Source organism: Corythoichthys intestinalis, chromosome 1, assembly GCF_030265065.1.
Source record: "Corythoichthys intestinalis isolate RoL2023-P3 chromosome 1, ASM3026506v1, whole genome shotgun sequence".
Taxonomy (NCBI): domain Eukaryota; kingdom Metazoa; phylum Chordata; class Actinopteri; order Syngnathiformes; family Syngnathidae; genus Corythoichthys; species Corythoichthys intestinalis.
The window spans coordinates 8,804,547-8,828,649 of record NC_080395.1 but is presented as its reverse complement, the minus strand read 5'-3'; the positions used below and the strand labels follow the sequence as shown (position 1 = coordinate 8,828,649).

At 39.4% G+C, this 24,103-nt stretch overlaps 2 protein-coding genes across 4 annotated transcripts; both read left to right on the top strand.

Annotated features, from left to right (window-relative positions):
* The first annotated feature begins 4,816 nt into the window (after window positions 1-4,816).
* LOC130930891 (gastrula zinc finger protein XlCGF57.1-like) lies at window positions 4,817-8,974 on the top strand. The gene is made up of 2 exons (XM_057859211.1): window positions 4,817-4,866; window positions 5,652-8,974. Exon 2 carries the CDS (start codon window positions 5,727-5,729, stop codon window positions 7,254-7,256), a length of 1,530 nt encoding a protein of 509 aa, XP_057715194.1. The 5' UTR covers window positions 4,817-4,866; window positions 5,652-5,726; the 3' UTR covers window positions 7,257-8,974.
* A 1,215-nt stretch (window positions 8,975-10,189) lies between these two features.
* LOC130931005 (gastrula zinc finger protein XlCGF26.1-like) lies at window positions 10,190-20,176 on the top strand. Of its 3 annotated transcripts, XM_057859461.1 has the most exons (3): window positions 10,190-10,293; window positions 10,540-10,643; window positions 15,493-20,175. In XM_057859461.1, exons 2-3 carry the CDS (start codon window positions 10,638-10,640, stop codon window positions 16,936-16,938), a joined length of 1,452 nt encoding a protein of 483 aa, XP_057715444.1. In that variant the 5' UTR covers window positions 10,190-10,293; window positions 10,540-10,637; the 3' UTR covers window positions 16,939-20,175. The 3 variants fall into 3 exon arrangements, with proteins under 3 accessions (XP_057715444.1, XP_057715529.1, XP_057715612.1); XM_057859546.1 differs by lacking the exon at window positions 10,540-10,643 and having other exon boundaries at window positions 10,213-10,293; window positions 15,493-20,176; XM_057859629.1 differs by lacking the exons at window positions 10,190-10,293; window positions 10,540-10,643 and adding an exon at window positions 12,360-13,416 and having other exon boundaries at window positions 15,493-20,176.
* Window positions 20,177-24,103: the final 3,927 nt, after the last annotated feature.

Here is a 24,103-nt window from a genome sequence, read left to right as displayed (position 1 = left end):
TTGGCAGAAACACAGGTTCTCTTGCTTGGAAGAAAAAGAATACTGAATTGCACCATACCCACTGTGAAGCATGGGGGTGGAGACATCATGCTTTGGGGCTGTTTTTCTACAAAGGGACCAGGACAACTGATCTGTGTAAAGGAAAGAATGAATGGGGCCATGTATCGAGAGATTTTGAGTGAAAATCTCCTTCCATCAGCAAGGGCATTGAAGATGAGACGTGGCTGGGTCTTTTAGCATGACAATGATCCCAAACACACAGCCAGGGCAACAAAGGAGTGGCTTTGTAAGAAGCATTTCAAGGTCCTGGAGTGGCCTAGCCAGTCTCCAGGTCTCAACCCCATAGAAAATCTGCGGAGGGAGTTGAAAGTCCGTGTTGCCCAACGACAGCCCCAAAATATCACTGCTCTAGAGGAAATCTGCATGGAGGAATGGGCCAAAATACCAGCAACAGTGTGTGAAAAGCTTCTGAAGAGTTACAGAAAAAGTTTGGCCTCCGTTATTGCCAACAAAGGGTACATAACAAAGTATTGAGATGAACTTTTGGTATTGACCAAATACTTATTTTCCACCATGATTTGCAATTAAATTATTTAAAAATCAAACAATGTGATTTTCTGTTTTTTTTTTTTTCCACATTCTGTCTCTCATGGTTGAGGTTTAACCATGTTGACAATTACAGGCCTCTAATATTTTCAAGTGGGAGAACTCGCACAGCTAGTGGTTGACTTAATACTTATTTGCCTTCCATGTATAAGTTTTAAACATGTTACTGTCCCACCAAATTATTTTTAAACAAGAATAAATCAGAAAAATCCTTGGCTTTATTAAATGCTTCATTGAGTGAGTCCACTCAAATGCGCTTAGGCTGCTCACTTACAATGATTTGCCACAGCAACTGTTTAACAAGTTAAACCTCTGTCAATCATTGTTAACTTTAATAAGCAACTCCAGCGCACTCACTGCCTGGAGAAGGAGGGAGCGAGAGTGAAGCCTGAGTTATGCTCCTGCATTGCGGTGACGGCGAAGTGACTTCGGCGTCAATGAGCATCTGCGGTGAGGGAACACGTTGCTCTGTAATTCACCGCAAAGCCACTAGAGGGGTGTGGCGTTATGTTTGTACGATTTTGGGGCATACTAGTTGACTTCCTCTAGTTTAACGGAGAGAAAAAATAAACAATGCAAGATGGAACGCTTGAATGTGGATCTTCAGCTCATTAACATTGAGTAAATGTTGATCATACAAATGTTGAAGCGCAGGCGATGCAGAAGATGCTTTCGAAGCGGTCTGTCCGACTTTTGATGCCGCACAGAGAGTTCTTGCCTCGGGTGGAAACCAGTGAGCTGTGGCGGCTAGCTTCAAACTGGCGTCTAGCACTGCGTACAGTGTTGTGTCCGATGTCTGCAAAGCCCTCCGGCCCGATTTGTTTGCCGTGTCCTACATCCAGCCAGTGGTAAGCCATAGCAGATCTCTGGCGCTATGGAACTTCCCAAACTGCGTTGGAAGCCTTGATGATGACGTTATCATAAAAGCACAGAGGCACTCTCAACCAGTGATGATGTATCGAGTGTGAACTGTCTGTTGTTGAAAATTAAACATCAAACCAACTGTTTTGACACCAAACCTGTGCTTTATTCTTCATATACTTGAAGTGTGACACGTAAATAAGTCACAGATTCACAGCAAACATACTGTATGTACACAATAAATGATGAAGTGCATGAACCAAAAATACGACATAAAGTGAAAAAAAATGGCAGTGTTTGACCGACTGGGTCACCGCTTCGTGTGGCCATTCGATTCCGAACACACACATACTGTACTTGTCTCGGTGGTTCTTCCATTTTTTTTTTTTTTTTCAATCCCTGGCTGACCTCCAGCTCGGTATTTTTAGCAATCTCCTCCCACGAATTGCTTGCCATTTGGCAATCTTCATAATGTCTTGACGAGACATTATAGAAGTTGTCGTACTTGCTCTTTGTTGATAGTCTCATCGGCATAGTCCATTTTTGTGTGTAGAAAAATAATGTTTGTCAATGGCGGTGATTTCGCGCTGAACCGGAAACAACAGTCTGAGCGGACCAATCATAGTCCATTTTCACTACGTCACCCGCGTTGATGCGACGCACAGTCAGAAAAAAAAGGAGCCAGAGAGGCTACGACGGAAGGTCGTAAATCGGGTCTTCTTTGACAGCGTAGGTCTGACGCGGAAGCATAACTGGGCCTTGAGACTATGCGATCGGCTCGTGACAGCTCATCTGTTTTTTTGTTGTTTTTTTTTTTAAATTGAAAAAAAATCCGCGATGGACTGAGGGCGCGAGGTTTCAAGAGCGAAGTAGCAGGGGATCACTGTACGCGTGTTTTTGGATGCCCTTTTAAAGGGCAGGTGGAGTCTTTAATTAATGAGCGTTTTACTCGGTTAAATTGTACTGAATGAATCATTCGCTGTCTCAAAATTTACATTTCTACTTATTACATTATTTCATATTATGTATATGGCGGAAAACACAGACAAGGCTGAAAATCAGTTTCTGCTCTTGCACCCCTCTTTAAAGTGCTGTATTTTAAGCCAAAAGAACTGTTGTGTTTGATAGAACAATATGTCTATATGCTGCCATAGCAGATTCCTGGCGCACTAAGCCTCCGAACTATTTTTAATTTGTCCGTTTTACCCTGAAAACCCCCGTTTACAGACATCAAGCAACCGCTTTTGTTTCAACCTAGCCATAAAAAGAAGGTAAGTAATCATATTTATTATTCAAAAAGTCTCATTTTTAGCTTAGAATCATTAATTGATGTCTAATATTTAGTTTGAAAAAAAAAAAACGACTTACAAAATTTTTTCACTCGCATATTTTTAAATTTTAAACGAAATACGTCACAATGAAAAATTTGGCGTCTGTAAAAAAGTCACGGATATCTACCTCATAAGTATCGCTTAATTGTTTTTTTTTTGTCGCATTTTCCCCGATATGTTAGATAAATAATCGATCCAAACAAAAAACATTGAAAAATAACGTTCAAAAGGGTAACTATATGAAAAAGAAAATCTCAACCACTCCTTGTTGTCTGCAATTTCTGCATCACATGTGACCATGTTTCACCCATAAAATCCTCCCAAAATCCGGCTACGGCCATTCGCAGCTGTGTCTTGACACTCGGTGATACATGCTACATGGAGTTTTTGGATCGAAACAAAGTAAGTACACGATAATATCTCGTTAAAATCGTGGCGTCTTTAATTCTGCTCTCGCCTCCAATTAGGGTTTTGCTGTTAAAAAAACATTTAAACAAACAAACAAAAAAAATGCCATCCTGTTCAAAATTTTTGTTCCTCCAGAAAATTGAGATGTTAAGCTTTCCAATGATTTATCACAAATGCATATAGGACAATTTTGAAATTTGGCCAAACGGGGTCTGAGAACGGAACTTCAAGTCACCTGGGTGTTTCCCGCCATATATATACCTGTATATATATATATATATATATATATATATATATATATATATATATATATATATATATATGTGTGTATATGCACTCACCGGCCACTTTATTAGGTACACCTGTCCAACTGCTCGTTAACACTTCAATTCTAATCAGCCAATCACATGGCGTCAACTCAGTGCATTTAGGCATGTAGACATGGTTTAAGACAATCTCCTGCAGTTCAAACCGAGCATCAGTATGGGGAAGAAAGGTGATTTGAGTGACTTTGAACGTGGCATGGTTGTTGGTGCCAGAAGGGCTGGTCTGAGTATTTCAGAAACTGCTGATCTACTGGGATTTTCACGCACAACCATCTCTAGGGTTTACAGAGAATGGTCCGAAAAAGAAAAAATATCCAGTGAGCGGCGGTTCTGAGTGTGGAAATGCCTTGTTGATGCCAAACGTCAGAGGGGAATGGCCAGACTGTCTGGAGCTGATAGAAAGGCAACAGTGACTCAAATAACCACCCGTCAAAACCAAGGTAGGCAAAAGAGCATCTCTGAACGTACAGTACGTCGAACTTTGAGGCAGATGGGCTACAGCAGCAGAAGACCACGCCGGGTGCCACTACTTTCAGCTAAGAACAGGAAACTGAGGATACAATTTGCACAAGCTCATTGAAATTGGACAATAGAAGATTGGAAAAATGTTGCCTGGTCTGATGAGTCTCGATTTCTGCTGCGACATTCGGATGGTAGGGTCAGAATTTAACGTCAACAACATGAAAGCATGGATCCATCCTGCCTTGTATCAACGGTTCAGGCTGGTGGTGGTGGTGTAATGGTGTGGGGAATATTTTCTTGGCACTCTTTGTGCCCATTGGTATCAATTGAGCATCGTTGGAACGCCACAGCCTACCTGAGTATTGTTGCTGACCGTGTCCATCCCTTTATGAGCACAATGTACCCAACTTCTGATGGGTACTTTCAGCAGGATAATGCGCCATGTCATAAAGCTGGAATCATCTCAGACTTGTTTCTTGAACATGACAATGAGTTCACTGTACTCAAATGGCCTCCACAGTCACCAGATCTCAATCCAATAGAGCATCTTTGGGATGTGGTGGAACGGGAGATTTGCATCATGGATGTGCAGCCGACAAATCTGCACCAACTGTGTGATGCCATCATGTCAATATGGACCAAACTCTCTGAGGAATGCTTCCAACACCTTGTTGAATCTATGCCACGAAGAATTGAGGCAATATATGTTTAGAATTCTTCAAATTGTTTCCTAATTTTGCCGTTTACTGCATTTATTTTCTATGTAGAGTCGCGCTTTTATTTTGGAAACGGTGCACCCATGCTTACTTCCGGTTTTACATTTCCGGGTTCCTTAGTCGGCTCTTACAAGCGGTGCAGAAGTCAATGATGATGTGAGTATACATTTAGTGTGATTAGTAAGCGCTGCACATAGTTTGTGCGCATTCCCCACAAGCCTAAGTGGAGGAATAGTCATGAAAAATGTGGTTTTGTGTTCGTTTCTGCCAATCGTTGATACTCGTAGCTTTGTAGCTGTTAGCTCGTTTTCGCGGCTACCTATTGTTAGCATGCTATCGTAGCTCATACAGTGTTTCCCCAAGGATTTTTAGAAGTTGTGGTGGTGGTGGGCTGCATCGGAGTCGTACAGCGTGCCGCGGCGAAATTGTTTCACATCATGACAAATTAGATGTATTTAGCATTTTTTCCCAAGAAGAACCAGAACAAAGACCTATTTGCAAAGTTTGCGTCCTGCCTGCCCTTGATTATCCTGAATTATTTAAAAAAAAAAAAAAAAAAAAAAAGAGGGCTTTTTCATTAGGGAAATCAGCAATCGATGGTCACATTTATAGTCAATGTGAGGCATACTTCCAGTCCCCCTGCACCCAGTTTCTCAGGTCTGTATTCACCTACCCTAGGAAAAAAAAAAGATCAAGAGATCAAGAAAATATCACATATTGTGAACTTCGGAAACTAAGCCGAATTTTCTTCTCCTTCTCGTTTCGCCAGACGACAACTGGACTCCATCTCGTCGTGTTTTAGTCTCCCGAGTATACATTTTTAGCGCGTCATCGTGACGTCATCGTCATGAAAAAATTGCTCGTTGACGAAATATTTTTGTTATCGTCATCGTTGACGAAACAACACTGAGCAAATCATGTGTTTTTTTTTTTTCATCCAGTGTCTCGCGGACGTCACTGTCGAAGAACTTAACCCTGAGAAGCACTAGCCCCTCCACGTAAAACAGGAGTTGGAGATGCCGTACATCAAACAGGAGGCAGGGCCAGAGACCCCCAGCATTAAAGAAGAAAAACAGGACAATGAAATCCCCAAGTTTCCAGTGACCGTCAGTGTGAAGCGTGAAATAGATGAAGTTCCAAGCGAAGAGAGCGGAGCAGCGAAACATTCGAGCGACAGCTCTTTTCAGCACCTTTCAACAAAAGGAGAGAGACGATCGCAGTCGGACGGCCTGTTAGCTTCGCCCTTGGACAGCGACGACGTGACGTCACACTCTTCTGAATTTCACACTGATGAGGAAGATAATGACTTTGACCAAAATGCTTCAAAATCCTTAAACAAGTCATCATTGAAAAGAGACACAAAAGCAGTTGGGAAACATTTCCCCTGCTCATTTTGTGATAAAACATATTCTTGGAAACATCACTTAAAAAGACACATGCGTACGCACACCGGGGAGAGACCTTTTGGCTGCACACTGTGTGGTAAAAGATTCACCGACAAGGCATATTTAAACGAACACTCAACAACACACACCAGAGAGAAGCCTTTTGGCTGCTCACTTTGCGCTAAACGATTTTGTACAAAGAAACTCTTAACAAGACACACGCGTACACACGCTGGAGAAAAGCCTTTTGTCTGCACATGTTGCGATAAAAGATTCACCCAGAAGGGAGGATTAATCCAACACATGAGAACACACAGCGGAGAGAAGCCTTTTGCCTGCACGCTTTGCGATAAAAGATTTTGTGCGAAGCATCAGTTAACAAGACACACACATACACACACTGGAGAAAAGCCTTATCTCTGCACAAGTTGTGGTAAAAGATTCCTCGATAAAAGAGATTTAAGCAATCACACAAGAACACATACTGGAGAGAAGCCTTTTGTCTGCACATATTGTGGTAAACTGTTCGCTGACAAGGGAAATTTAAACAAACACACAATTAAACACACTGGGGAAAAGCCATTTCCTTGCTCGGTTTGCCATCAAAGATTCTCTCGGAAAGAAATCCTAAACTGTCACACAAAAACACACACTGGAGAGAAGCATTTTGCCTGCTCAGTTTGTGATAAAAGATACTTCACAAAGGCAGATTTAAACATTCACACAAGAACACACAATGGAGAGAAGCCTTTTGCTTGCTTTCTTTGCGATAAAAGATTTTGTGTCAAGACCGATTTAGAAAGGCATAGGCGTACACACACTGGAGAAAAGCCTTTCCTCTGCACATTTTGTGGTAAAGGATTCGCCCTGAAGGGAAATTTAAAGATACACACAAGAACACACACGGGAGAGAAACCTTTTGTCTGCTCTCTTTGCGATAAAAGATTTTGTACGAAGAATCATTTAACGACACACACGCATACACACACCGGGGAAAAGCCTTTTCTCTGCACACTTTGTGGTAAAGGATTCAAATGGAAAGTAGACTTAATCAGGCATGCAAAAAGACACACTGGAGAGAAGCCTTTTCCTTGCTCAGTTTGTGGTAAAAGATTCACCGTAAAGGGGGAATTAAACAAGCACGCAAGAACACACACCTAATTTACTTACGACTCACTGCTTTTCACAATTTTATTTTTTGATTGTCGACAATACAGTGGTACCTCGACATACGATCTTTTCGACATCCGACGTAAAATTTGACTCGCCATTTGTTTTAAGTCCAACGACATGCTCGAAATACGGTGATTAATGACAGCGCTGCAGTTTCTGTATTTTCCCGCAAGACAAATGCAAGGCGGATTTTCTTGTGAGAGAAATCAACATGGTTTCCAACAATGTTAGTGCAGGTGGTGAAAAAATAAAAAGGTGAGGCTTACCATTGAAATGAAGATGAAAGTGATAAAAAAAAATAGTTGCATATTTTCCGCATCCTTGAACTGGCTCAACTATACGACCGTAGATGGTAATTTCGGCGGTCCTCCTCCGTTCACAAGTCTTTATGAGTTACGTTATTATTATTGTAATATTATTATTGTAAGAAATCGCTAGCCTCGTCAGGTTTTTAATCATTTATTTCAGAACTTGTGAAACACAACATGCTTACTGTCCGCACAGCTGAACAACTGAAGTGAAAGTAAATATTCTTTCTGCGGTCAGGTACACCACGCAAAAATACATTGCCGCATTAGAACCTGATTTGTTACATTATTACAGGTATTATTATTATTATTCCAATTTTTAACCAAAATGTATTTGTTAAGCCTGTGTACGTGCTATTTCCAATAGTGCCAGCAGCATTTATCAAGGTTTTAGAGTAGGTTTTCAGGCTGTGGAACAAATTAATGGTATCATAATGTATTCCTATGAGAAAATCCTGCTCGATATACAGTGTCCTCCATAATTACGAGGTGCTTTTCAGCATGCGCATCTTCCGTGGCACGCCAGACCCACTTAGAGTGTTTGGTTCCAAAAAGCTCAATCTTGATCTCATCTGACCAAAGCACACAGTCCCAGTTGAAGGCTGCTGAAAAGCACCTCATACCCACTGTGAAGTATTGGGGTTGGTCAGTGATGCTGTGGGGCTGTTTTGCTTCCAAAGGCCCTGGGAACCTTGTTAGGGTGCATGGCATCATGAATGCTTTGAAATACCAGGACATTTTAAATCAAAATCTGTTGCCTTCTGCCCGAAAGCTGAAGATGGGTCGTCACTGGGTCTTTCAGCAAGACAATGACCCTAAACATATGGCCAAATCTACACAGAAATGGTTCACCAGACACAAAATCAAGCTCCTCCCATGGCCATCTCAGTCCCCAGACCTTATTTTGTTGGCAAGGGGGGGTTGTACAAAGTATTAACACCAGGGGTGCTAATAATTGTGACACACATTATTTGATGTCAAATAATCATATCTTTATATGGGATTTTTTCCCCCACTGAATAAATGCACTTGTATTGAAGGTTGGATTTTTCTTTTTTTTCCATTAAGGTCCCATATTATTTGAATAAAAAAAGAAACTATTAAAAGCTAAAAAACACATCTTAACCAGGGGTGCCAATATTATTGGGGGCCCTGTACGACCATTTTGACTTACTAACAAGGTCCTGGAACGAATTAACTTCGTATGTAGAAGTACCACTGTGCTTTGATGCTTCCCTTATTTTTGTTGTTTGTTCAATTTCCAAACTTTATCTGACTAGTTTCAGGTAAGATCTCTGTGTTTGTCATGTGCTTTGTAATAATTTGAAATTTGCTTCATTGTAGAAGGACTGGACCGTTTTATTATTACTATCAAATATTGTTGATCAATACCGACTGACTGACTTCCTTTTTGTAAACTATTTTTTGGGCCCTGCTCTATAAATATGGGTTGTATAAACCAGTACTCTTTGCATTGCATTCATTTACTTAATTGGACGACTATGATATCGTGCTTACAACAAATTAGTAGTTCTCAACTGGGGTTCGATCGAACCCTAGGGGTTCGGTAAGTATGTTTCAAGGGTTAAGTGAAGGTTAAGAAACGCAGAGCCCTATTTTGTACGCTGACTAAATCTAGGCAAAGGGGCATTTTTGACTAGCCCTGAATTTATAGGCTTTATTCAGTTTCTTTCAAATGCTAGCCCTCTATCAAACGGGAAGCGAAATCAGCTTGCTCAGTGGAAGGTTGACTGGCACTTGGTATGAGGAGGTATAACAGACCAACAGATAGAGTGAACGGCGTAGATATACATATTTTTTTAATTGCGTCATTTTACGCCATGAAAATAGTATGTGATGCAAGGTTACGAAAATAAAATGAGAATAAACATGAAAACAAAAAAAGGAACAGTGTAAAATGAAATGAGTTTAACTTCATTTACCAAAGTGAAAATCAACAGTCAAAATGCAAAATTATTAGTAGTAAATTAGAAATCTGGATGACATTTGAACACAAATTCACTTAGATATTATCTTACTAGGTTTTGAATTGGTTTTAAAAAATGCTTGAGTCCAAATGATTTTATGGGTTTGGGGAGTGAGCATGGTGTAATGACATCAACAATGGCGAGCTACTAGTTTATTTTTTGATTGAAAATTTTACAAATTTTAATAAAATGAAAACATTAAGAGGGGTTTTAATATACATTTCAATAACTTGTACTAACATTTATCTTTTAAGAACTACAAGTTTTTCTATCCATGGATCGCTTTAAGAGAATGTTAATGCCATCTTGTTGATTTATTGTTATAGTAAACAAATACAATAATTATGTACCGTATGTTGAATGTATATATCCGTCTTGTGTCTTATCGTTTCATTCCAACAATAATTTACAGAATAATATGGCATATTTTATAGATGGTTTGAATTGCGATTAATTACGATTAATTAATTTTTAAGCTGTAATTAACTCGATTAAAAGTTTTAATCGTGTGACAGCCCTAATATATATATATATATATATATATATATATATATATATATATATATATATATAAATGTAGGTTAAAAAAAACAAAAGACAAGGACGACCGGTGACGGATGATGACGTCAACGGGAAATCTGAGCGGAAAAAAAGATATCCATCCCGGAACTTGCCGTTCTGTAGTGTTCCCTTCTCACCAAACGACCTCCATCAAAGCTTTCTCATCGGGTAAGTACCGAAGTAAGAAATTGGTCCACTAAAAGGTCTCATCTTAAAGCTTAGTGGAAGTCGTTTGGCTTTATGGTGAAGCTTCCCAGGTTTACATAACTTCGTTTTGTTTAGCTTAGCTCGCTAGCCAAGACACGTTAACACATTTCGATTGCTTTAGCTTTATGCCACTTCCGATTTGTATATTGGTTAACATTAGAGTGATTACATTTAATTGTATAACGCGATTTTCGACTTGTTTTAAAGGCCAACGCAATTAAAAACATCAAGCTAAAGAGTAGAGACGTGGGAAACGAAGAGAGGAAATCCAGGCCCCGACGAGCAACTTAAAAAAACAAAAGAAAATGAGGGTAAGATCACGACATTAGTTTTTACTTTTTATGCACTATCAGACTTGCATTGATGTGATCAGTGATTGTGACTGCATACCTGTCAACCCGAGGCCGTTGGCAATCTTACAAATAGTTACGTATGCCCTTACAAATTGATGACTAATCTTACAACGTTTTATATAGCGTGCAATATGAAACAAAAATAAAACGCAATTTTTAAAATAATATGAATTTATTGGTAATATTGTCACATATAACCTGGTGCAATCAAAGAACAATGTCTTCAGCTACTTCATGATTACAAAAATTTAACAGTGACTTTTGTTATAATTTTGATGGCTGCACTTCAGCTCGCAATTCAGTTTGACTTAAAGGTAGTTCGTTAGTGCAGGGGTCCCCATTTGCCGGGCCGCGGACCGGTACCGGTCTGTGGTGCATTTGCTATCGGGCCGCACAGATATAATAATTTATTAACGACCGCATTCTGGCCGAATTAACCCTGTGCCCCTGTTTAACACACCAATATCCCTGTTTACTCTAGATATAATTCCACAGGATAGATTAGAATGTCGTCATAGAAATCTATTGATTGGACTGCTAGCAGTACATCTTGTTTTGTGTATATAATACATCTATGTGCGCTTGTCCTCAGTAATAACATAATACTAGGGCGCGGGCGCAGCACATTTGTTCCCGGAAATAAATAGCCCTTACATGAGCGAAGATGACTGGAAAACAGACATCTTTGGAGATATTTTTTACGGCGAAAAGGGCACCTGAAGAGCCAGAAGATGAGCCTACAACCTCGAAGAACCACGAACTGCGAAGGAGTGGATTCGTGACCCGTTTGTGAATAAACAGACTGATTCGAGCATGTCTGTGCAACAGGAGGACCAGCTTGTAGTGATCGCAAATGACGGCGACCTTAAACGTACATTTGAGACAACAACTCTACCGAGGTTCTGGATTAAAGTCATTCCAGAATATACTGACATCGCTACAAGAGCATTGAAAACCTTGCTACAATTTCCAACATCGTAAATTTGTGAAGCAGGGTTTTTAATTAATGCTTATCAACAAGGCGAAGCCTGTAATGGTGAGAGAGCAGTGAGCAGTTGTTGTGTGCAGCTAACATGGCAGGATGTATCTGAGGAGGACTTTTCTACATGTCCTTCCATAATCAAGCATAAGTTAATATTCCTTTCCTTAAAGAAAGTTTGTAGTGTTTACTTTGGAATCGCTGCATTTGCGGCCATGTTTAACGTTACGCTCATGCACAGAACCATATTGTTGCAATTTTTAATGGGTTGTAAAATTTGGCAGAACACCGGTCCGTGAAAAAAAAGGTTGGGGACCCCTGCGTTAGTGTGTCCAATTATAAATTAAAAAGTTCAATTGATAAAATGAACTTACCGATGCAATCTTTGAGTCAGGGAACAGTTCTTTTGCTAATTCTGAGAAGTGATCAGCAATAATTGCAGGCAAATTGTGTTCGGCAATAAATTGGCAGGATAAAATCTCCGCTTTCGTCACTTTTCATTCTGCAGCCTGCATCTTTATGACCAATGTTGTTAATTTTACTTTTAAAAAGTAATTACCGGTAATTAGTTACAAATTACTTCTCCCAAAAAGTAATTGAGTTAGTAACCTGAATCAAAGAGTAATTAGTTACTTGGCAAAGTAACTGGTTTTACCTTTCATGTTTTGTTTTGTTTTTCATAAAAAAAAAAAAAATGGTAACCTTAGCTATGTTTGGATATTATTTAATGTTGTGAATCAACTGTAACCTAAGAACTACTTTATACTGACTTATCTGTAACCTGGGGTTAACAGAACATTTTTGAATGTCACTCAGCGCTCTCTGCAATATATCCTCCCTGATTGTAATATTGAGATACTTTTCCCATTTTCTTTAATCAAAGATGTGTATATTTACTCAAAAAAATTTTTTTACTAATGAAGAGATTAAATGTTTAGATTCTGGGGGCCCCATTAAGATTTTAAATGAATCATTTTCCAAAGGGAGACAGTTAAATGTTGGGATATTTTGTCTGACAAAACTAGGGCTGTCCCAAACGACAAATTTTCTCCCGATTAGTCAGCCGACTATTTTTACGATTAGTCGACTAATCTTATAATTAAAAATTATTTTTTTTTACTAATTTAGCAATGAAATTTTTGTTGCCGCTTATCAATTCACAAAAACATTTTGGAACACTTAAATTCTTTATTAAAGTACAAATAAACAGATAAATAACAATAATAAATCACAAATAAACAATGAGTTCAAATGCTGATAGAATTAACTTGTGCAAAAGAATGGAATGTAAACAGATTCAGAACACTAACTTCACCTTTCCAACATGATTCAAAACAATTCTAAAAATACCTAGCATTAATATTATAGTATACTGTAGTACTATATATAATAGTATTATAATAATTATTCATTGCCAATCAGAATTTTCATAAAGGGTGTCATTTTAAAGGTATTCTTAGTGTAGAATCTGAAGTATGTTGGATAAACTCGAGAAATCATTATTTATATGACGAACATGACATGCTTTTATTTTGAAATGTTCACCGGAAGTACGTTCGCTAAACCGCTAATTTAAGCTTGACACTCCGCAAAAAAACCCCACTTTATGTCATTGCATGTGGTGTCAGTAATAGATTTTTTTTTTTTCCTTTTGCAAATGCTGTTAACCAGTGATTTTTCATGTTTGAAGCGTCACCTTTTAACTGCAAGTTTTGGAGAAGGCTGCCTGTTTTATAGAGAACACCGGTTAAAGTAGGTCGTCTTTTTTCCCCATTCACCTCAATGTAGCAATGCTAACGTATATAGTGTTTAATATAGATGTGTTTTCTTATTTTGTATGTCTGAACTTTAATTCTACAGCGTGTTGATGAGAGAAAAGAACTGGAGTCTCATATGCCATCAGCACGCACGCACAAATGTATGCATGTACGCGCGCGCAGCGATAAAACGCAGACGTGAAAATGACCGCCCTCATTTTTATTTACTATGCGATAAATGGACTCATTGCATATCGCGACAGGCTTAGCAACTTCAATAAAACATGTCATTAGTTAGTTAGATGGACTTACAATCTCCTGTCTATCATTGGCGGCCGACGTGCAGCCAAGCTTGGCATTGAAGAGACAGGACACAACAGTGTACCCTCCTTTGTTTCTTTAAAAATAAGTCAATGTTTTGGACTCTGGTGCGTTTTTTTTGGCTTTGTGCCGCTTTCCCCGCTTGCATACTAAGCGTCCGACATTCTGAACTTTCCACGCATATATTTTTTTTAACCTTTCATTAACCGTCGACGGGATGTTGTGCTCGTCGACGGATTTACGTCATCGATGACGTCGACTATGTCGACTAGTCGGGACAGCTCTAGACATAACTAATACCTTTTACTGTTCAGATTGAGAAACATTGTGTGTATTGGAAATGAAACTACCTCCCTTATGAATGAATCTCGCAAAAATCTGATTCCTTTACTTTGTGACTGTTCTAGAGCTGAAACGAATACTCGAGCAACTCGAGTAACTCGAGTTTAAAAACTGATCCGAGTAATTTTATTCGCCTCGAGTAATCGTTTATTTTAACAGCTCTAATCATCACGTTTTGCTCGGACTACTTTTAATGCGGGACGACGCGCTGATGTCACGTGCGTAGAGGAAGAAGCAAAAAAAAAAAACTTACTGCAGCCGACAGCCCCTACAAACGACGCCGACGTTGCTAAATACTAGCCCACACGATGGTTGGTAGCAGGTAGCGTCTGATGACGTCTCATATAGATCACATGTATGTTGAACTAGATGTACAATGAGAAACTCGGCCGCGTCTGGGCAGTGTTAGTAAACAGCCGCCATCTTAAAGCAGTAGAGCGCTAAGCACTAATAAAGAGCGCTAAGCGCTAATAAAGAGCGCTAAAGCGCTAATAAATAAGATTAACGTTACTGTGACTAGCTCACGTAACGTTAGCCCTGCGGATGGCTAGGTTTCTATTAATTATGACCACTTTCGATGTGTGGCTAACGTGTCTTACATACAGGCTTTAACATAACATAGCGTTGTGGAGTGATGAGGATGTAAAATAAAAATTCAATAATGCTAACTATCAATTTTAGCTCAGTAGTCATTGCTGGATAAAACACCAAGTAGCACTAGTCCCTAATGTGCTGCAATACAGCCTGTATCATACATTTATTTTGAACACTGCAAAAACTCAAAATCCTATCAGGACTTACAGTTTAGACTAACTTAAAACTTAACTAGAACTTAAAAATGGCTTGACACAAATAGAAATTCAATTGAAACACGTGGGAAAACTTTTAAGTGATGTGTGTTATCAAGCGTAAAGGCATTTTTAGGTGTATATATATATATATATATTTTTTTTCAAATAAGGTCTAAAGGTTTTTTGAGTGAAAGCAGTGAATTTGTGTGTTTTTTTTTTTATTATTCTAGTTACATCTGAGATGCAATTGTTGGCTGTTTTCAACAATATACATCGAGAATAAAGACATTGATTGACTGAAAATGGTTCAAGATTAGATGAAATGTCTCGTTTTCTCATGTATATTTATAATTGCTCTTCACCTAAAAATTTATTTGTTTTATCCGATTACTCGATTAATCGATAGAATTTTCAGTCGATTACTCGATTACTAAAATATTCGATAGCTGCACCCCGAGACTGTTCAGACTACAAGAAACAAAACTCAGATATTGGCTGCCAGTTTGAACTAGGCCTTAGTTTCAGGAAAAATTAGACATGCAACATAAAATTCACGACGGGAGACTGACACACCTCGACTTTAGCAAATGATGTGATTTTTTTTTTTTCCCATCAAGTGTCCCGGAGGTGCCACTGTCAAAGATCTTTACCCTGAGAAGCACAAGCCCCTCTATGTTAAACAGGAGTCGGAGATGCCGTACATCAAACAGGAGGCGGAGCCAGAGACACCCAGCATTAAAGAAGAACAGGAAGATGAAATCCCCACGTTTCCGATGACAGTCAGTGTGAAGAGTGAAGAAGATGAAGGTCCAAGCGAAAAGAGAGGAGCAGCGAAACCTTCGAGCGACGGCTCATTTCAACACTCGGCAACAAAAAGAGAGGGACAATCGCAACCTGACTGTTTGTTAGCGCCGCTCTCGGACAGTGACGACGTAACGTCACACTCTTCTGACTTTCTCACTGATGAGGAGGATAATGACTTAAACCAAAATGCTTCAAAATCCTTCAACAAGTCCTCATTGAAAAGAAACACAAAAGCAGTTAGGAAACATTTTCCCTGCTCACTTTGTGATAAAACATATTCTCAAAAACATCACTTAAAAAGACACATGCATACGCACACCGGGGAGAGGCCATTTGGCTGCACACTTTGTGGTAAAAGATTCACCGACAAGGCATATTTGAACGAACACTCAACAACACACACCGGAGAGAAGCCTTTTGAATGCTCTCTTTGCGATAAACGATTTTGTACAAAGAAACTTTTAACAAGACACTCGCATACACACGCTGGAGAAAAGCCTTTTGTCTGCTCGATTTGTGGTAAAAGATTCGCTCAGGAGAGAACTTTAAACATACACGCAAGATTGCACACTGGAGAGAAGCCTTTTACCTGCTCAATTTGTGGTAAAACATTCGCACAGAAGAGAACTTTCAACAGACATGCAAAAACACACTCTGGAGAGAAGCCTTTTGTCTGCACAAGTTGCGGTAAAAGATTCACCGAGAAGGGAGAATTAACCCAACACATGAAAACGCACAGTGGAGAGAAGCCTTTTGGCTGCACGCTTTGTGATAAAAGATTTTTTACGAAGCAAGAGTTAACAAGACACACGCGTACACACACGGGTGAAAAGTCTTTTATCTGCACATCTTGTGGTAAAAGATTCTCAGAGAAGGCACGTTTAAACCAACACACAATGACACACACTGGAGAGAAGCCTTTTCCCTGCTTAGTTTGCCATAAAAGATTCTCTCGGAAATTCGTACTAAACTGTCACACTAAAACACACACAGGAGAAAAGCCATTTCCCTGCTCGGTTTGCCATAAAACATTCTCTCGGAAAGCTGTACTAAACTGTCACACTAAAACACACACTGCTGAGAATTATTTTGCCTGCTCACTTTGTGATAAAAGATTTTTTACAAAGGCACATTTAAACATTCACACAAGATCACACACTGGAGAAAAGCCCTATATCTGCACATTTTGTGGTAAAGGGTTCAAATGGAAAGTAGACTCAATCAAACATGCAAAAAAACACACTGGAGCTATCAGTTGATGGGAAACATGGTGCCGATCCATATGGAGCCTATTTTCAAAAACTTAAAATTCAAATATTTTCAAAACCAACGCCGCTAGCGACCTAAAACCAAAACAAGCACCTCCCTTAGGCATATTATGTGTCTCCATGATCAGCGACACACAAAAAATTCAGTCGTCCCCTAATAGGACCTAATAGTTGGACCACATTACACCGGTTTTGAAATCCTTACACTGGCTTCCAGTGAGTCAAAGGATAGACTATAAAAAACTACTGCTGGTCTACAAAACACTTAATGGCCTTGGACCAAAATACATGCTTGATTTGTTGTTAGATTCCTATGAAACATCTAGACCCCTAAGGTCGTCTGGAACCGGTCTCCTGTATGTTCCAAGAATCAAGCAGGGTGAGGCAGCATTTAGTTATTATGATCCTCGCCTCTGGAACAAGTTATCTGAAGGTCTGAAGTATGCTCAAACTGTTAGCTCCTTTAAATCAGAGATAAAAACGCTTTTGTTTACCACTGCATATTCATAACTGTTTATATATGTCAATCTATTTGCTTTCTATTCCTCTTGTGCTTATCTCCATTGCTGATCTCAATTATTAGCAGCAGTAGTAGTATTTATTTTATTTTTTATTCTATTCGTGATCAAATGCGATTTTTATGTAAAAATTTTTAGGGTTGTTCCGATCATGTTTTTTTGCTCCCTATCCGATCCCGATCGTTTTAGTTTGAGTAACTGCCGATCTGATATTTCCCGATCCGATTGCTTTTTTTTTTTTTTTTGCTCCCGATTCAATTCCAATCATTCCCGATAATGTTTCCCGATCATATACATTTTGGCAATGCATTAAGAAAAAAATGAATAAAACTCGGAAGAATATATACATTCAACATACAGTACATAAGTACTGTATTTGTTTATTATGACAATAAATCCTCAAGATGGCATTTACATTATTAACATTCTTCTGTGAGAGGGATCCACGGATAGAAAGACTTGTAATTCTAAAAGCATAAATGTGACTTTGTATATTGTGACTAAATACTGCCATCTAGTGTATTTGTTGAGCTTTCAGTAAATGATACTGTAGCTATTTAATTGTTCTGCCCAAATGCATGATGGGAAGTGCAACCATGACTGTGCAAAGTGGCACCAATTGATATATCTTCTCTGCGTTGGGAAATAACATAGGGTGTTAAGAAAAAGATCAACTACTACCTTTCTTCCCCACATTGCTTCCCACGATATTTCTAATTGTTGAGAGAGGGATTGTAAGGCTTTAGCCAATTAAAAAAAGGCTCTAAAGGCTGCCAAAATTCACTCTACTCATTTTACGCTGCCTTTAAGCTCTATATATAGGTAAAACGGCGCTATTACAGATCGAACGCGACGTTGCGTGAGTGGGTCGTGCAGCGCATGCATTGATTGCGTTAAATACTTTAACGCGATAAATTTGATAACCCTACTTTAAGCCAAAACTAAAGACTCTGGATGAGTGTAAGACATTTGGTCTGTAACGTTAATACAATCAGAAAACGATTTAATTTAAAAATATATATATTTTAAAAAGGCTTGTCCGATATTTTTTTGCCGATTCCGATACTTTGAAAATGACGTGATTGGACCCAATCGATCAGGACGCCAATCGATCAGGACATCTTTAATAATTTTATTTCCTATTTCGATTATCTGTTTTTACGTTCTATTGATTTATAATGGGATTTTTATGATCTTCATGTGATGTAAAGCACTTTGAATTGCCTTGTGTTGAATTGTGCTATATAAATAAATTTGCCTTGCCTTGTTTCATAAAATCCCGATTAATAATTTTTTTTATACAAGTATAACAAAACTTAAAATGGCTTTAAAGTTCTCAAATTTTACGATAGATGCACAAAAATCACCAAATGCAGAGATAATCACATTTTCAAGATCAATAGCATTATTTAACATATACAGTGGGGAGAACAAGTGTTTGATACACTGCCAATGGGTTTACTTGTTCTCCCCACTGTAAGCTTTTGCCCAAAATAGCAACTTAATTATTTTTATTTAGTGCAATTTTGACATGTTTTCAACAGCTCATAAATCAATTTTCCCATCAGAAGCTTGATCCTCGAGGAAAGCATGCAGAATCAATTTTACTCAAGAAAAGAGAAATTTGCATTTTTTTCTGTGTACAATCACAACTTATTTGGGTTGAATTCCGACGTTACTATTGCCTCACCACATCTTACCAGCTGTCTGGCCCTCGTCGTTTTTAGATTGAAATGTTACATAAAATAAAACCCGTAAAAGCAGAAATGTCTAAATTACTACTTTTTTGCCAAAAAATGGGCATTTGGCCAAAAACTGTAAAGTTATGCTACTGTATATGGATACAACATGGCGGCCATCACAAAACAGCTTTTTAAGTTTAAAATTCTTGTAAATAAATGCGTAAATCTGGGAATTTCTAAACGTAAAACAGGCTAGATTCTTGGTTAAAAGCAAAAAAAAACGGGCAGTTATTGTTCATTTTATGTAAATATTTCAAGCTAGAGTTAAGCAATTTTTCCCCCATTTTTTTCACAACGTTTCAAATTTCATGCATGGTGCTATTTTATATGATATTTACCTTGAATCCTCAACCAAATCACTCTTGAGACACTGTTGTCTACTCGTATCCATTAAAACTTTATCCTGTTTCCACTTAAATTCGGCGTTAGCACACAGTGTTTGTTTGGGTTCATCACAGTGAAAGCTTCCACGACGCTCTGCCTGGCCGGCCCCCTACGGGAAGCCGTGGCGCAATGTCTGTAGGAGCTGTCTCGTCAACTGATCGTGAAGTCTATGCTTTTCCCTGCTCAGTTTGTGATAAAAGATACACCTGGAAGGAAGATTTCAACAATCACGCAAGAAGACGCACCTAATTTACTTACGGCTAGTCACAATTTTACATCTTGATTGTCAGCGTTTTGAAATACTTTGATGCTTCCCGTCTTTTTGTAGTTGTTTGTCCAATTTCAAAATTTTATCTGAATAGTTTCAGGGAAGATGTCTAATAATTTGAAATCTGCTTCATTGTAGAATGCCTGGACCTTTTTATTGTTAGTATCAAACATTGTTGTTCATTACTGACTTCTTTCCTTTATTGTAACTGTTTTCAGAGCTCTGTTTTAAAAATATGAGTTGTGTATACCAGTACTCTGTGCATTGCATTAATTTACTTAATTGGACGACTATGGTAAAGTGCTTACAATAAATTATAAAAACAATACCTTTTGATTTTCTTCTGTCTTTTGGAAGAAAATACAGTGGTACGTTGACATACGATCGCTTCAACACAAGATCTTTTCGACATCTGACGTATAATTTGACTCGCCATTTGTTTCTACATCCAACGACATGCTCGAAATAGGACAAAATGACCGCGCCGCAGACGGACGCACGGCGGATTTTGTTGTGAGAGGAATCAACAAAGGTTTGTACAGGTGGTGAAACAAGGAAAAAGATGACACCATTAAAATAATGACCAAAAATAGTCAGTTTGCCTCAGGGTTAAAGATCAATAAATAAATAAATGACTAAAAATCGTCACTTGCTATATAAAGGGGTTAAAGACGGCAACTTTTAAATAGCTTTCCACTTACTGACCTGTCTCTGAAAAGAAACTTGCTCCCTTTAAGAGTGAATACCAGCTTTTAATGTGCTCTCGTTCCTGATTGGTGGTCAATCAAAGTCACTTGAAACAACCAGAGCCACGTAGAAAGAGTTGCGACACTCCCATAGGGACTCATTACAGTGATCCCTCGCTTCTTTGCGCTTCAAACTTTCCGCCCTTAGTCCATCGCGGATTAAAAAAATAAATTAATAAAATAAGATGTCTGAGCCAATCGCATATTCTCACTCTCCCTCCCTGCCTCCCTTTCCCTCCTCTTTGTTGTTCAGGCAATGCACTGGAGTGGCTTATTAAAGTTAACGATCGTTGATACACGTCTTCTGTTTGATCTTGCCACAGATCCCCCGGAAGCCTAAGCATCAAAGCGCTGCATGCGTCAGTCATCGTTTAACTTGTTAAACAGTTGCTGTGGCAACTCAGTGTAAGTAAGGAGACGGAGCGGATTTGAGTGGAATCACTCAATGAAGCATTTAATAAAGACAAGCATTTTTCTACTTTATTATTGTTTAAAAACAATTCCATGATACAGTAACATATTTAAAACTTATATTTGAAGCGCTTAAAAATCCTTTATTAAAATGGAAGTTTTTTTTTTCTAATTATACTTTGAGGGGAAAAAGTGCAAAAAAAACATGTCTATAAGTATTTCCTTCCAATGCTAAATCTGAATACACTGAACACACACAAAAACAAAATATATTTTTTGTAGTAGCGCCCCCCCCCCCCCCCCCAAAAAAAATTCTGGGTGGGGGGATGCTGCTTCACGGATTTTCACTTATCACGGTGGGTTCTGTTCCCCATTAACCGCGAAAAACGAGGGATCCCTGCATTGAGTTGGGTCATGTTATGTACACTCATCGGCCACTTAATTAGGTACACAATGCTAGTAACGGGTTGGACCCCCTTTTGCCTTCAGAACTGCCTCTGTTCTTCGTGGCATAGATTCAAGAAGGTGCTGGAAGCATTCCTCAGAGAGTTTGGTCCATATTGACATGATGGCATCACACAGTTGGTGCAGATTTGTCAGCTGCGCATCCATGATGCGAATCTCCTGTTCCACCACATCCCAAAGATGCTCTATTGGATTGAGATCTGGTGACTGTGGAGGCCATTTGAGTACAGTGAACTCATTGTCATGTTCAAGAAACCAGTCTGAGATGATTCCAGCTTTATGACATGGCGCATTATCCTGCTGAAAGTAGCCATCGGAAGTTGGGTACACTGTGGTCATGAAGGGATGGACATGGTCAGCAACAATACTCTGGTAGGCTGTGGCGTTCCAACGATGCTCAACTGGTACTAAGGGGCCCAAAGAGTGCCAAGAAAATATTTCCCACACCATTACACCACCACCACCAGCCTGAACCCTTGATACAAGGCAGGAGGGATCCATGGTTTCATGTTGTTGACACCAAATTCTGACCCTACCATCCGGATGTCGGAGCAGAAATCGAGACTCATCAGACCAGGCAACGTTTTTCCAATCTTCTATTGTCCAATTTCGATGAGCTTGTGCAAATTGTAGCCTCAGTTTCCTGTTCTTAGCTGAAAGGAATGGCACCCAGCGTGGTCTTCTGCTGCTGTAGCCCATCTGCCTCAAAGTTCGACGTACTGTGCGTTCAGAGATACTCTTCTGCCTACCTTGGTTGTAACGGGTGGTTATTTGAGTCACTGTTGCCTTTCTATCAGCTCGAACCAGTCTGGCCATTCTCCTCTGACCTCTGGCATCAACAAGGCATTTCCGCCCACAGAACTGCCGCTCACTGGATATTTTTTCTTTTTTGGACCATTCTCTGTAAACCCTAGGGATGGTTGTGCATGAAAATCCCAGTATATCAGCAGTTTCTGAAATACTCAGACCAGCCCTTCTGGCACCAACAACCATGCCACGTTCAAAGTCACTCAAATCACCTTTCTTCCCCATACTGATGCTCGGTTTGAACTGCAGGAGATCGTCTTAAACCATGTCTACATGCCTAAATGCACTGAGTTGCCGCAATGTGATTAGCTGATTAGAAATTAAGTGTTAACGAGCAGTTGGACAGGTGTACCTAATAAAGTGGCCGGTGAGTGTATATTGCAGTCAAGTCTGTCTTTATCGCTTGGTAAAGCGCGCCATCTAGTGGTCTTTTTGTTTCTTGGTTCAAAAAACAGTAGAAGGCAGATGAGAAGTTGTTTAAATGTTATCCATTGTGCTTCATTCAAGCTCCACTCTCATGACTTTTGTGGAGTTTGTTTGTTTACGAAGTACACTTTGCATATTAACCTGAAGTTACATGTTTGATACAGAATGTGATTTATCCTTTGAATTCAGCACTATGTCTAATGTCTAATGTGTTTCCATACGAACAGCTTGTTTTTGTTATTTGCTGTAGTATTATTGATTGTACATCTTTTTTTGTTCTGAAATAATCTAGAGCAGGGGTGTCCAAACTTTTTGCAAAGGGGACCAGATTTGGCGTGATAAAAATGTGGGGGGCCAACCTTGACTGATGTCCTTTACGTAGAACAATATATTTTAGCAAGCCATTCTGTGTGTCACGTTTGCTTTATTATTATTTTTTAAATTAATAATTCACAACCAGCCTTTGTGGCGTTCTTTTTCATCTCTCAGGCTCTTGCGAAATACTGCTGCTGTAAAATTAAACTAACTTGAAATTGCTTCAATTTATCGCTACGTATCTTCCCTGTAATCTTGACGTACATGTCAGCGTGTCTTGTTTGGTATCGCCTCACATTGAACTCTTTAAAAACAGCAACTGCCTCTTTGCAAATGAGGCTGACACAGTTGTTGCGAATTTTAGTGAAAAAATACTCCAATTTCCACCCATCCTTGAAGCGTCGTCGCAGTCAACTTTCTCTTTTTGTTGATTGTCAGCATTATAGAAAATTGGGAGTAAAGGGTCACACGGGGTAATGTTGCTTAGAGTACTGCTGCTTTTTACTGGGTAAATGAGGAGCAGCATTTAGAGTGAAAGCAACTTCATATGCTGGTAGCAGTACTGCAGACCAATTTATTAAGTCTGTGTGCGGGCCAGACGTTATTGATTTTATGACAGCGGCTGGGGGCCGGATGAAATTTGACCAAGGGCCGCATTTGGCCCCCGGGCCGGACTTTGGACATGTCTAATCTAGAGTGTGAAATCTCTTTATGTTTAGCCATTTGGAAAGCGTCCATCTACAGGTCATGCACCTTGTTCTGACCCCTGATCTTATGGCGACAGTCAGTGGCGGAAGAAATATGAACAGGGCCTGTGTGCGATTAGCCTGGAACTCCAGACTCACTGCTGTTCCAGCGATAGTCTGGCGACCGTCCCGCGGATCAAATTCCCAGGGCGGAGCAAGCCAAACAGACAGGGGAGTGGACCAATCAGCGATGGGTGGACGTGACGTTGGTAAAGCGACAAGAAATTCTCGCGCGAGCGGAGACGTTTATTCAACATGGCTAGCGCGAGACAGGTGTCAATGACTTGTGTCGATATGTTTTTGGTCATTTAAAACTGAATTTACCATG